Here is a 12,311-nt window from a genome sequence, read left to right as displayed (position 1 = left end):
CAGCACAGACTACTATACACAGCAAAACTTTCAATCACCATTGATGGAGAAAACAAGATATTCCATGACAAAACCAGACTTAAACAACACCTATCCACAAATCTAGCCCTACAGAAAGTACTGGAAGGAAAACTCCAACCCAAGGAAGTTAGCTGCACCCATGAAAACACAGGCAATAGAAAATCTCACACCAGCAAATCCCAAAGAAGGGAAACACATAAACACTACCACCAACAAAACCAAAAAATAGCAGGAATTAACAATCACTGGTCATTAATATCTTTTAATATCAATGGACTCAATTTGCCTATAAAAAAGACACAGGCTAACAGAATGAGTATGAAAACAGGATCCATCCTTCTGCATACAAGAAATACACATCAACCTCAAAGACAGACATTACTTCAGAGTAAAGGATTGAGAAAAAATTGTCCAATCAAATGAACCTAAGAAACAAGCTGTTATAACTATCCTAATATCCAACAAAATAGACTTCAAACTAAAATTAATCAAAAGAGATGGAGGACATTACATATTAATCACAGGAAAAAGCCATCAGGATGAAGTCTCAATTCTGAAAATTTATGCCCCAAATACAAGGGTACCCACATTTGTAAAAGAAACATTATTAAAGCTTAAATCATAATCAAACCCCACACACTAATAGTGGAAGACTTCAGCACCCGACTCTCACCAATGGACAGGTCTGCCAGACAGAAACTTAACAGAGAAATAAGGGAACTAACAGAGGGTATGGCTCAAATGGACTTAACAAACATCTATAGAACATTTCATCCTAACAGAAAAGAATATACCTTCTTCTCAGCACCTCATGGAACCTTCTCTAAAACTGACTATATACTCTGTCACAAAGCAAATCTCAACAGATAAAAAAAAAATGGAATAATCCCCTGTATCTTATCAGATCACCATGCCTTAAAGATAGAATTCAACAACACAAGTTACAGAAAGCCTACAAACTCATGAAAACTGAACAATGCTCAACTGAATCACCACTAGGTCAAGGAAGAAATAAATTAAAGTCTTCCTAGAATTCAATGAAAATGAATGCACAACATACCCAAACTTATGGGACATTATGAAAGCAGTACTAAGAGGAAAGTTCATAGCACTAAATGCCCACATAAAGAATCTGGAGAGATCTCACACTAGTGACTTAACAGCACACCTGAAAGCTCTAGAACAAAAAGAGGCAAACTCATCCAGGAGGAGTAGATGCCAGGAAATAATCAAACTTAGGGTTGAAATAAATAAAATAGAAACAAAGAGAACAATACAAAGAATCAATGAAACAAAGAGTTGATCCTTTGAGAAAATCAGCAAGATAGACAAACCCTTACCAAAACTAACTAAAAGGCAGAGAGAGAACATCCAATTTAACAAAATCAGAAATGAAAAAGGGGGCATAACAACAGACACTGAGGAAAATCAGAGAATCATCAGGTACTCCACAAAATTGGAAAAATCTAAAAGAAATGGACAGTTTTCTGGATAGGTACCACATACCCAAATTAAATCAAGACCAGATAAACCATTTAAATAGACCTATAACTGCTATGGAAATAGAAGCAGTCATTAAAAAATCTCCCAACCAAAAAAAGCCCAGGGCCAGATTGATTCAGCACAGAATTCTACCAGAATTTCAAAGAAGAGCTAATACCAGTACTCTTCAAATTGTTCCAAACAATAGGAACAGAAGGAACATTGCCAAACTCTTTTTATGAGGCTACAGTTACCCTAATACCCAAACCACACAAAGATGCAGCAAAGAAAGAGAATTACAGACCAATCCTCCTCATGAACATTGATGCAAAAACACTCAATAAATTACAGGCAAACCAAATCCAAGAACACATAAAAAAAATCATCCATCATGATCAAGTAGGCTTCATCCCAGAGATGTAGGGATGGTTCAACATCCAAAAATTTATCAATGTAATTCACCATATAAACAAACTGAAAGAAAAAAAATACCACATGATCATCTCATTAGATGCTGAAAAAGCCTTTGACAAAATCCAACACCCCTTCATGATAAAGGTCTTGAAGAGATCAGAGATACAAGGAGCATTCCTAAACATAATAAAAGCAATATACAGCAAGTCAACAGCCAACTTCAAATTAAATGGAACTTAATTTCAAACTTAAAGTGATTCCACTAAAATCAGGAACATGACAAGGCTGTCACTCTGTCACTCTCTCCATATCTATTCAATATAGTACTCAAAGTGCTAGCCAGAGCAGGAAGACAACAAAAGGAGATCAAGGGGATACAAATTGGAACGGAAGAAGTCAAAGTTTCACTATTTGCAGATGATATGATAATATACATAAGTAACTTCAAAAAATCTACCATCGAACTCCTACAGCTGATAAACACCTTCAGCAATGTGGTGGGATACAAGATTAACCAAAAAAAAAAAAAATCAAATGATAAACAGGCTGTGAAAGAAATCAGAGAAACAACACCCTTTGTAATAACCACAAATAGCATAAAATATCTTGGGGTGCAGTGGGATGTCATTCTGTATGCTGTGAATATGTGTTGCTCTGATTGGTTGATAAATAAAACACTGATTGGCCAGTAGCCAGGCAGGAAGTATAGGCGGGCAAGCAGATGAGGAGAATTCTGGGAAGAGGAAGGACAGAGTCAGGAGTCACCAGATAGACACAGAGTAAGCAAGATGACAAGGCAGAACTAAGAAAAGATACCAAGTCATGTGACTAAACATAGATAAGAATTGTGGGTTAATTTAAGTGTAAGAGCTAGTCAGTAATAAGCCTGAGCTAATGGCCAAGCAGTTATAATTAATATAAGCCTCTGTGTGTTTATTTGGGGGACACAAGAAAACTTCCAACTACATTGGGGTAACTCTAACCAAACAAATGAAAGACCTGTATGACAAGAACTTTAAGTCTTTGAAGAAAACACTTGAAGAATATATCAGAAAATGGAAAGATCTCCCATGCTCTTTGATAGGTAGGATCAACATAGTAAAAATGACAATCTTACCAAAAGCAATCTACAGATTCAATGCAATCCCCATCAAAATCCCAACACAATTCTTCACAGACCTTGAAAGAACAATACTCAACTTCATACAGAAAAACAAAAAATCCCAGGATAGCCAAAACAATCCTGTACAATAAAGCAACTTCTGGAGGCCTCACCATCCCTGACTTCAAGTTCTACTATAGAGCTATAGTAATAAAAACAGCTTGGTATTGGCATAAACACAGACATGTGGCTCAATGGAATTGAACTGACATTATTCCACATGCAACATTTGAGAGCCTCATGGATCTTACATTTTGCCTTCTGCGCACATTGAAGCAGGTTTTAGGAGTGTCAATTTAAACTGAATGTGTTTAATGTGAAGACTTGGCAACACTATATTCTACAAACACTGTGTTTTTCCATGCAGCCATAAAATGAATTTTATATCAATGTACATAAAAATGCCACATCCTCAAAGGCAATTTGAATACCAGTATGCACTGGCCACTCATGATTCCCACATGCTTTTTGGTCACTCGGTCTCAGAGCCAGTTCATGGCCAGGTTGTCACGAACAAGCTCTTGGAAGAGCATCTTTTTAAAAAAAACATTTTATTTTATTATTTTTAATAATGTGTATGCATGTGGGTCTCTGTGTGGTTGTGCTCGGCCGTCAGAAGCCAGAGACATCAGATGCCCTGAAGCTGGAATTGCAGGTAATGGTGTGCCACTAGACAGAGGCACCGAGAATCGAACCTGGGTTCTCTGGAAGAGCGGTGCTTACTCTTCACCACTAAGACATTCCTACAGCCCCTAGCAGGGGAATCCTTTAAAGTATATTCTCCTTGATCTTTATCTATTGATTACTTTACCTTTGTATTAGCGTGAACCCTAACACCTATTGGACAATAACTATGGCCATAGGCCGTGGTAATACTTTTCACTGATTGCTTGATTAGTGATTATTTACACTCTCGGCATCTTCTTATAGCTCGAGATTGTAAGGCTCTTGCCCAAGGACACAGAGCTTATTGGCAGCGGATTGGAATGCAAAGTAAACAGCACTCTCTGACTTCCTCAACTAACACAAAGGAGTAAAACACTCTGGTGTCTCACAGGTGACAGGGACAGCAAGGCATTGTCCAGGGAAGAGAAGTGACATTCACATTCAGTGAAGCCTCAGAATTTCTTTGATATTTACACGTTTTCAAGCTAGAACTAACTATTTTAGCTATTGATCAGTGTGGTGGTATTGTGTTCCCCAAAATATTATGCACCCTAATAAATTTATCTGGGGTCAGAGACAGAACAGCCACTAGATACAAAGGCTAGAAAATGGTGGCACTCATACCTTTAATCCTAGCATTCCAGAGATAGAAATCCCTCTGGATCTCTGTGAGTTCAAGGCCACTTTGGAAACGGCCAGGCATGGTGACACACGCCTTTAATCCCAGGGAGTGATGGTAGAAAGCAGAAAGGTATATAAGGTGCGAGGACCAGAAACTAGAAGCATTTGGCTGGTTAGGCATTTGGCTGGTTAAGCTTCAGGCTTTCAAGCAGCAGTTCAGCTGAGAGCCATTGGGATGAGGACACAGAAGCTTCCAGTCTGAGGAAATAAGACCAGCTGAGAAGTTGGCCAGGTAAGGAAGCTGTGGCTTGTTCTGTCTCTCTGATCTTCCAGTTCACCCCAATACCTGGCTCAGGTTTGATTTTATTAATAAGAACTTTTAAGATTCCTGCTACAGATCAGGATATTTGGAAGTTAGAAAACACCAACTACGGTACAGGATGCAGTACTTCTCTATGCATGCATGTCTTTGGAGAATTTGGTAGAGGCATGGATTCTTTTCTTCAAGGGGTTACACTAAGGAAACAAAGCTAGTATCTGGAAACCAATAAGAAAACAATTAAGTCCTAAAGTATGCAACGGCCCATGTGGTTGAAAATGTTTTGGAGCACTTTATAGTAACTGTAAAATATGTACTTGACTTTCATATGCCACTTTAATTACTCAATTTGTCTATCATAGTTATTCTTTTTTAACTTTCTTCTTATTTCTTCTTTGTGTCTTTCACATCATGCCTCCCAATCCCTCCATCTCCCTCCCTGACAAAAATAAAACAAAATAAAACTTAAGAGAAAAAAAGGAGGAAGGGGAAATCTCATCACGGAAATTGCAACGCGACACAGTGAGTCACATGGTAAACCCTCTATCCATACATTTGTACATGCAGGCGTTTAACTACAGGTGCTTCAGGGATTAAGCCAGGCAGAAAATTTCCAATATAGATGATAACAGATGGAACCATGTCTAGAATTTCTGCTGTCAGATAAGGCCTGGATACTAATCATTTTATAGAGCTCCTCGGTGCTCTTCCAGGACATAATGAGAGGAAACAGGGCTCCAACTCGCTTGACCAGCATGCTGCATGAGACGGTGACGCCATAGGGTCACCTGTGGCTGGGGACAGAAAAGCCACTTTTCATCAGTCTCAATTTAGCTCTACTTGTACAGCAATCCATCGATGAGCTGACCAAATCTGGTTTTCCATGCTGGAACCAGTACCTCAAGGAACTCAAAAGGACATCTTCGGGGCTGGGGAGGTGGCTCAGCAGTGAAGAACTCCGGCTGCTCTTCTATAGGACCTGTGATTGGCTCCCAACACCCTCTGGGCGGCTAACAGGTACCCGTAAATGCAGTCCTCGGGATCTGGTGCCCTCTTCCAGCCTCTGTGGGCACCCACATCCACATGGTGCACACAAACTCATGTAGACACATACACATACGTAAATAAAAATAAACCTTCAAAAGAAGCTCTTCAGGCAAAGCAGCCTGTCTGATTCACTCTTTTTCTTTGTTTATGTGTGTGGGGGGTGTTTTTCCTGGATGTATATCTGTGCACCATGTGCATGCCTGGTGCCCGTGGAAACCAGAAGCGGGCACTGAGTCCCCTAGGATTGGAGTTACAGATGGTTGTGCCCCTCCTCGGTTCTGGAAACCAAATCTGAGTGCTCTGGAAAAGCAGACAGTGTTCCTAACTGCTGAGCCTCCACTAAAACAAACAAACAAACAAACACATTTATTTGTTTACTTTGTGTGTTGGACAGGGTGCATGCTTGTGACAGTCTGGAAGTCAGAGGACAACTCACAAGAATTCTCTCCTTCCACCTTGTGGCCCGGGGATTGAACTCACGTCATCAATACACGTTAATACCAAGAGTAATTTTGATCACATTCACTGCTGAGTTTTCCTGTGATTTACTACAGCTAACACCCACCCAGGAAAGGAACACATTACATTTGATCCTGACTTTTACCAAATGTTTATACTCAGGATCACAATTCTGGGTGTCTAAATGCTTCTTGAGTAAAAGTAAAGGTGAAGAATAGAAATATAATCTCAGCAGGATTCCCACCCTCCAACAGAGCCGCTGGCACTCAGACCCAGTCTTTTAAAACAAGCTGCAGACTCACCGCAGGTGGAAAGCCTGATTCTTCAGGTGGTGTTGCAAGTTGCCTGCTGAAAATGGTAGCTGACCTTCCGGAAGGATGGGCTGCAGAGAGCACTGACGGCCACATGGGGAACGATCTGAGTTCTTACAGTTCCGGTCAGCTCCCCTGGCCATATCTTAAACCCCAATAGATGCCTGGATGGTCCCTTGTTAAGACCTAGCAAGGAGGAAATCTGCGGGAAGGCTGTTATCATACTTCCTGAGAAGGAAGCTGAGAGGGTGGTCTGCAGCTCCAAGGAAGAGGGGGAACGCAAAGGGGAAGTGATGGTGAGCTGGGACACAGCACATAGCCCAGCACCTCTGTCCCCTCCTCCTGCTGAATTAGCGTTCATGGTGGTTAGGGGATGTGGAGAGTGGCAGAATGATGAAGAGACAGACTGCACTTATATCTTCTCAAGAATCTCTTGGGCCAGTGGTGGTTCAGCAGGTAAGAGTACCACAGAGGCCCGGGGAGCAGGGTGTGATTCCTGCAGCCCACAGTGGGAGGAGAGGATCAACTCCTGGAAGCTACCCTCCAACTTCTCAACATGTACTGCTAGGGCACCCAGATGTGTTCTCTCTCTCTCTCCCTCTCCCTCTCTCTCTCTCTCTCTCTCTCTCTCTCTCTCTCTCTCTCTCTCTCTCTCTCTCTCTCTCTCTCACACACACACACACACATTCTACCCCTCTCTCACACATACTCTCAGACACACATTCTCTCTCTCTGTCACACACACACTCACACACAAATAAGGCAATTATTTTTTAAAGAAGACCCTCTTGGCTCTCATGTGACGCTAGTTAAGAATAAAAAAGTGAACGTGATGATTGCTCAATGTCCAGATGGCCAGTGATGAGTATCATCGGCCAGCCTCAGCCTCCTCCCTGCGCCCCGAGACTTTGGTGCCTATTAAGTATCAGCCCCGATGAGGGTATCTTTCTTTTCTCTGCAGTGCTGGGACCCAAGCCTGGGGCTTTGTCCTGTAATCGGTATTTCCTTACAATTATTTCCTGTCCTGACTCTATCCTAAGCACAGTCTCCTTTAAGGTCAGAGACTATAAGGTCACTTGGACAAGTCTGTACAGGCAGCAGAATCAAAAGTGCCCAGACAAACCTGTTCAGTAATGTGATGTGGACTGGTTTCATCCAGATAAGCCACTGCCTTCTGGGGATGGCACATATCAAAGGCAGGGGTTCTGTGCCGCCTGCCGGAACAGCAGCACTCACTCTGCCTGGATTGAAGCTATGTCCATCTTCCAGCCCAGGAACAGTGAGCGTGGGGGAAGCTGGCTGCAGAACCCTGGGCTGGGCCAGGAGGCATGCATTTACAGACCTTCCTCGCTCATGTCAGAGCGGGGCTGAGCTTCCCTGGGCACAGAGGAGACTAAAGTGAAGCACACAAGTGTAAGCCGTAGCTGGCCACAGGAAGAAGAATTCCTGTTAGATTCAGAACATGCCCGCTCCCACATGGCACACCTGGAGGTGAGTGCCATGTGAAAGCATGACCCAGGTCAGCAGTTTGTGACGGTGACTCCATCCTGAAGGTGCCCTGTGGCCTTTGCCATCTGCTCTGTGGTCCACAGTGCTTCTCGGCAGCAAATGTCTGCTTCCTAGAGGCCACATGGTGGCCCTTCAGACTCCAGCTCAGACCGGAACTTAAAGCATTTTTTAATAAGAAGTTCAGGCCTCTATCCCCGGCTTCCACAGAGCTTCTCACTGCAGGTGCACACTTCTCTGTCCACCGCACATGGTGCGGCGGTGACATGCTACACACCTGGTTTCCGGGACAGCCGTGAGACCTCACACCTGAGTCCACTTTTAAAGGGTGTCTCTGGCTCTCAGTTCACCTTCTACATCTTTGAAAAATATCAGGGAAGGATTTCTAAATTCACAACAAAGAACGTTTGTTTTCCTCCTTGATGAAACTCCTGCTGTCCCTTCAACACCTCATGAAGGAATGTCTTTGTTGTGGTTGTTTGGCTGGTTTGGTTTTGAGAGACAGGATCTCACACTGTATTTGAGCTGGCTTCAAACTCACAGCAAACCTCTTGCCTCGACCTCTCCAGTATTATAGGATTACAGGTGTGAGCCAGCATGCCCAAACTCACAGATGCTCTTTTTTCTTGAGTCTCTTACGCAAACTGTCTTTTTCTCTCTCCAATTAAAGGAAAAATAGTATATTAGTGTATATACAATATACATTTTTATGTTCTTAAAGAAACATTCATTTTTAGTAGGAACACAGATCTTTTTATGGAGTCTTAAAACCCTCATATATCAACAGACAATGCTATTAAAGAATACAAGGAGGGAACAGTCCATTGAAGAGAGAAATCCTTATCACTGTGAAACTCCTTCTCTACTCATGTTTAGTACTTTACGATTCTCAAGTGACACAATGCTGAGACATGTACTCCATTGCAAAACCCTTCGAGGGTTCTAATTATTACAGACAATAGCTGACTTTGTAACAGACAATAACCTACCATTATATACCCAGTTTTGTATATATATTTGTAAACACATTTTCTCTTACAATCACACATTATATCAGATTTGAGAAGAGCACCTTTAAAGTGTGTGTATTTTTAAATTACATAATGACATGACTATAAATGATACATATCCTTTAGTTTAGGATGTATTTTTTTCATTGTGATGAGGGACTATGGTAAGTGAGCATGAGTTTTATACGGTCTGCTTAGATGAGTAACTGTGAATCTGAATCAAGACAGGACATTATCCTGGCTTAAGTGCACTTACATCCTTCGGGTTAGGAAATAATTACAGTAACATCTAAAACAGCTAATTAAATTATACAATGTTTGGCACAGTGATTTAGGAGCTGAGGCTGTCACAGTCCACTCAGTTCCAGTGATCTTGTCCTGATGATTATAATCACAATGCCAGTCACTAAATAGGTAAGCAGAGTTTTTAGAATCTGAAGGGGATCATGTACACTAACCCAGAAAGGAGCTTTGAACACAGATCCATCTTTCAGTATTCTTAATCCACATGCTAAGAGCCTCCCAGGAAATCTTTCAAATTTATGTCGTGGCAGGAAACAGCGCTGAAGCAACAGGAGGAAGCCAGACCAGCATGTCTGAGTAAAGATTTAGAGGGTTCATGGAAAAACAGTAACACGACTCTCAGGCTTTTGCTATAAGCCACTAGATGCAATAAAATAACTGAAGAGAGAAAATATTAGAGCCATATTTTCTCATATGTACAGTTAATCTGAAAAAAAAAATCAGAAGAACCTGAGCCTTTGAAAGATACATCCTTTTATATTTTAAAACCACCTTTGGAGGCCTGGGCCTAACAGCCTAGCAGAACAGTTTATTCTAGAGTTCCTCTTTCTTTGTTTAAACACAAGGGTGTGGGGAAAAAAAGGCTTTGTTTGACTCAACACAGTACAGCACCCAGAGCAGCTGAAGAACCAGCACCCGCCATCCAAGCTGTGGACCCTCCCTTCCGGGGTAGAGCCTGATGGGGAAGGTCAGGGCCGGGACAGTCACTGCTGGGACAGCATGGAATGTTCTCATGCCAGCCAGCCATCAGCTCACCTTGCAGGACCTCCATGGGGAGGACAGTCCAGGCATTTTCCAGGTAGGAAATGTAAATATAGCGAGCTGTATTGCAGGCCAGTCCAATGTACAAAACCCTGGAAAAGAAAAAAAAAAAAAAAACCACACAACATGAAGGAAAGTAAGTTGGGCCCCAGAATGAAACACAGATCATGAATATTATTTATGTTTCCACTCTCCAAACCATTCATGATTAAACAGATATTTTCCAAACTTAGGAACAGGAAAGCTCATGGACAAACTTAACCACCAGTGTAGGAAGGAGACCGCCCCTACCATACCTGCCCATTGCCTTCCCCAAATGCTTAATGTAAAAGCCAACATCGCCCTTCCTGAAACTTCATTAGTGGCAGAACTGGTGCTTTTTCAGATAGTCCGGGCACACGGCCAGCTATAATGACGCTGCTGGCTTCCTCCCAGGTGGCTGTAGCCTAAATATGCCTGGGACTGTAGCTCCCCACAATGATGGGTGGGGGTGGGGGGTTAAGGTGGATGTGGGGGGAGTATAAAAATGGGAACCTCAGCCTTGATTATATACGCAGGTCACCAAAGAGTTTCATGAGATTCACATCATTGAAAGCCAACCACAAATGATGAACAACAAACCAAATGTTTTCTCAGCAGTTCAATTGATTCATGTTTATTATTTTACAAATTACACGTGATTTCACATTTTTTTTTTTTTTTTTTTTTTTTTTTTGGTTTTTCGAGACAGGGTTTCTCTGTGTAGCTTTGCGCCTTTCCTGGAACTCACTTGGTAGCCCAGGCTGGCCTCGAACTCACAGAGATCCGCCTGGCTCTGCCTCCGTGATTTCACATTCTTACAAAACAGATATACGGCACCCTCTAATATCACAACCACCAAAAATGTAAGAACAAACCAAAGCAAACACAGACCAAAGTGGTGCAGCAAGCCTGGACCCAACGGTGGCTGCTGGGAGGGAGGGAGGGAGGGAGGGAGTGTGCACCCTTAGAAGCCAGAAGAGGGTCCTAGACCTGGAGCTACAGGCTGTTGTAAGCTGTCCAATATGATGCTGGGAACCCAACTTGGGTCCTCTAGAAACATAGGAAGTGCTCTTAACCACTGAGCATCTCTCCAGCCCCACTTTTCATGTTTTCTAAAATCTAAGTGGGTGAAAACCAGAAAGTGAAAGAAATCCCACCCAACAACCAGAGCGGCGGTCCTCATCTTGCTCAGCTGTGTTTTTACATTTTTCTACACACTGCTCTCTTTTTTCCAACTTTGCTCTTGGGTCCCTGGCTGGAACTGATCCTAAATATGGAACAAAAGGATGGAGAAAAGACAAAGAAAAGGTGAAGGGGTAGGAAGGATGGGGACACACCATTGGAAGGAACTTGGAAGGTCCTCCAGGAAGCCCTCTTGATATAGAGGCCTGAGTCATCGGTTCTACGGAGAGTATATTCTTCATACTTACGTGGCTTGGTAAATAAAAGCATGTATTTCAAATTTGTTTGATAAAAATTATTTTTCCTGAACTTGCTACTAATCTATCAGCTTCCCTCTCTTACAAAATGACACAAAAGTTAAGATGCAAACCCCACTACCAAAACGCAAAACACATTACACAGGCCTTTTGACTTCACTGAAAGCAGCCTCATGCATGGCCTCCAATTGGCCTAACTTAAGGATCAGCAATTGGGGCCATGATGTAGATATCTGAGGCTTTCTGAGCCAGCTGGCTGCCATTCATCCCCACTGTGGTGGTGTGGTGGCAGCCACAAATGACACACAACATTTCAGTGAGATGCACTATAGTTTGAATTTCACATAATGTTATTCTTCTTGCGCATTCTTCCAACCATTTTCAAAACATAGAAAACTATCCTTAGTTCATGGGATATTAAAAAAAATGGGATGTAGGCCAGTTTGGCCCTTAAACCACAACCTTGACTGCAGGCCTAGCTGAGTAGTTGCTAACCTTAGCTATATCAAATTTACTCTGATAACTTCAAAGCACAGATGTCAAGATCCATCTCAATAAAGAGCGCTCTGGCTAAAAGCCAGGTGTGGTGCTTTGGAAACCTCCACGGTTGTTCTGATACTGAGTCAGGGAGGGCAAGCTCATCACAATCGGTCTCCAGTAACAGCTCCCATAAATCTATCACAAACAAACTGATAGTCCACTTTTCTAACATCCATACTGCCTATCTTCAACCATGTTTTTGATCCATGACACAGTCCAAAACTCTTG

The 12,311-nt window shown here is 42.2% G+C and overlaps 1 protein-coding gene across 3 annotated transcripts in view; it reads right to left on the bottom strand.

The window, feature by feature from the left end:
* The window catches only part of Mfsd6 (major facilitator superfamily domain containing 6), a 51,148-nt gene that overhangs the window by 13,978 nt on the left and 24,859 nt on the right, over positions 1 to 12,311 (bottom strand). For all 3 annotated transcript variants that reach the window (XM_052749416.1, XM_052749418.1, XM_052749417.1), the window contains exon 2: positions 10,078 to 10,175. In XM_052749416.1, coding sequence (XP_052605376.1) covers positions 10,078 to 10,175 — 98 coding nt within the window. The remainder of the gene's footprint in view (positions 1 to 10,077; positions 10,176 to 12,311) is intronic.

The sequence above is a fragment of the Peromyscus californicus genome, unplaced genomic scaffold (genome assembly GCF_007827085.1).
Source record: "Peromyscus californicus insignis strain IS unplaced genomic scaffold, ASM782708v3 Scaffold_21__1_contigs__length_65335640, whole genome shotgun sequence".
Taxonomy (NCBI): Eukaryota; Metazoa; Chordata; class Mammalia; order Rodentia; family Cricetidae; genus Peromyscus; species Peromyscus californicus.
The sequence above is the reverse complement of the archived record's forward strand: the minus strand, read 5'-3'. Positions and strand labels throughout refer to the sequence as shown.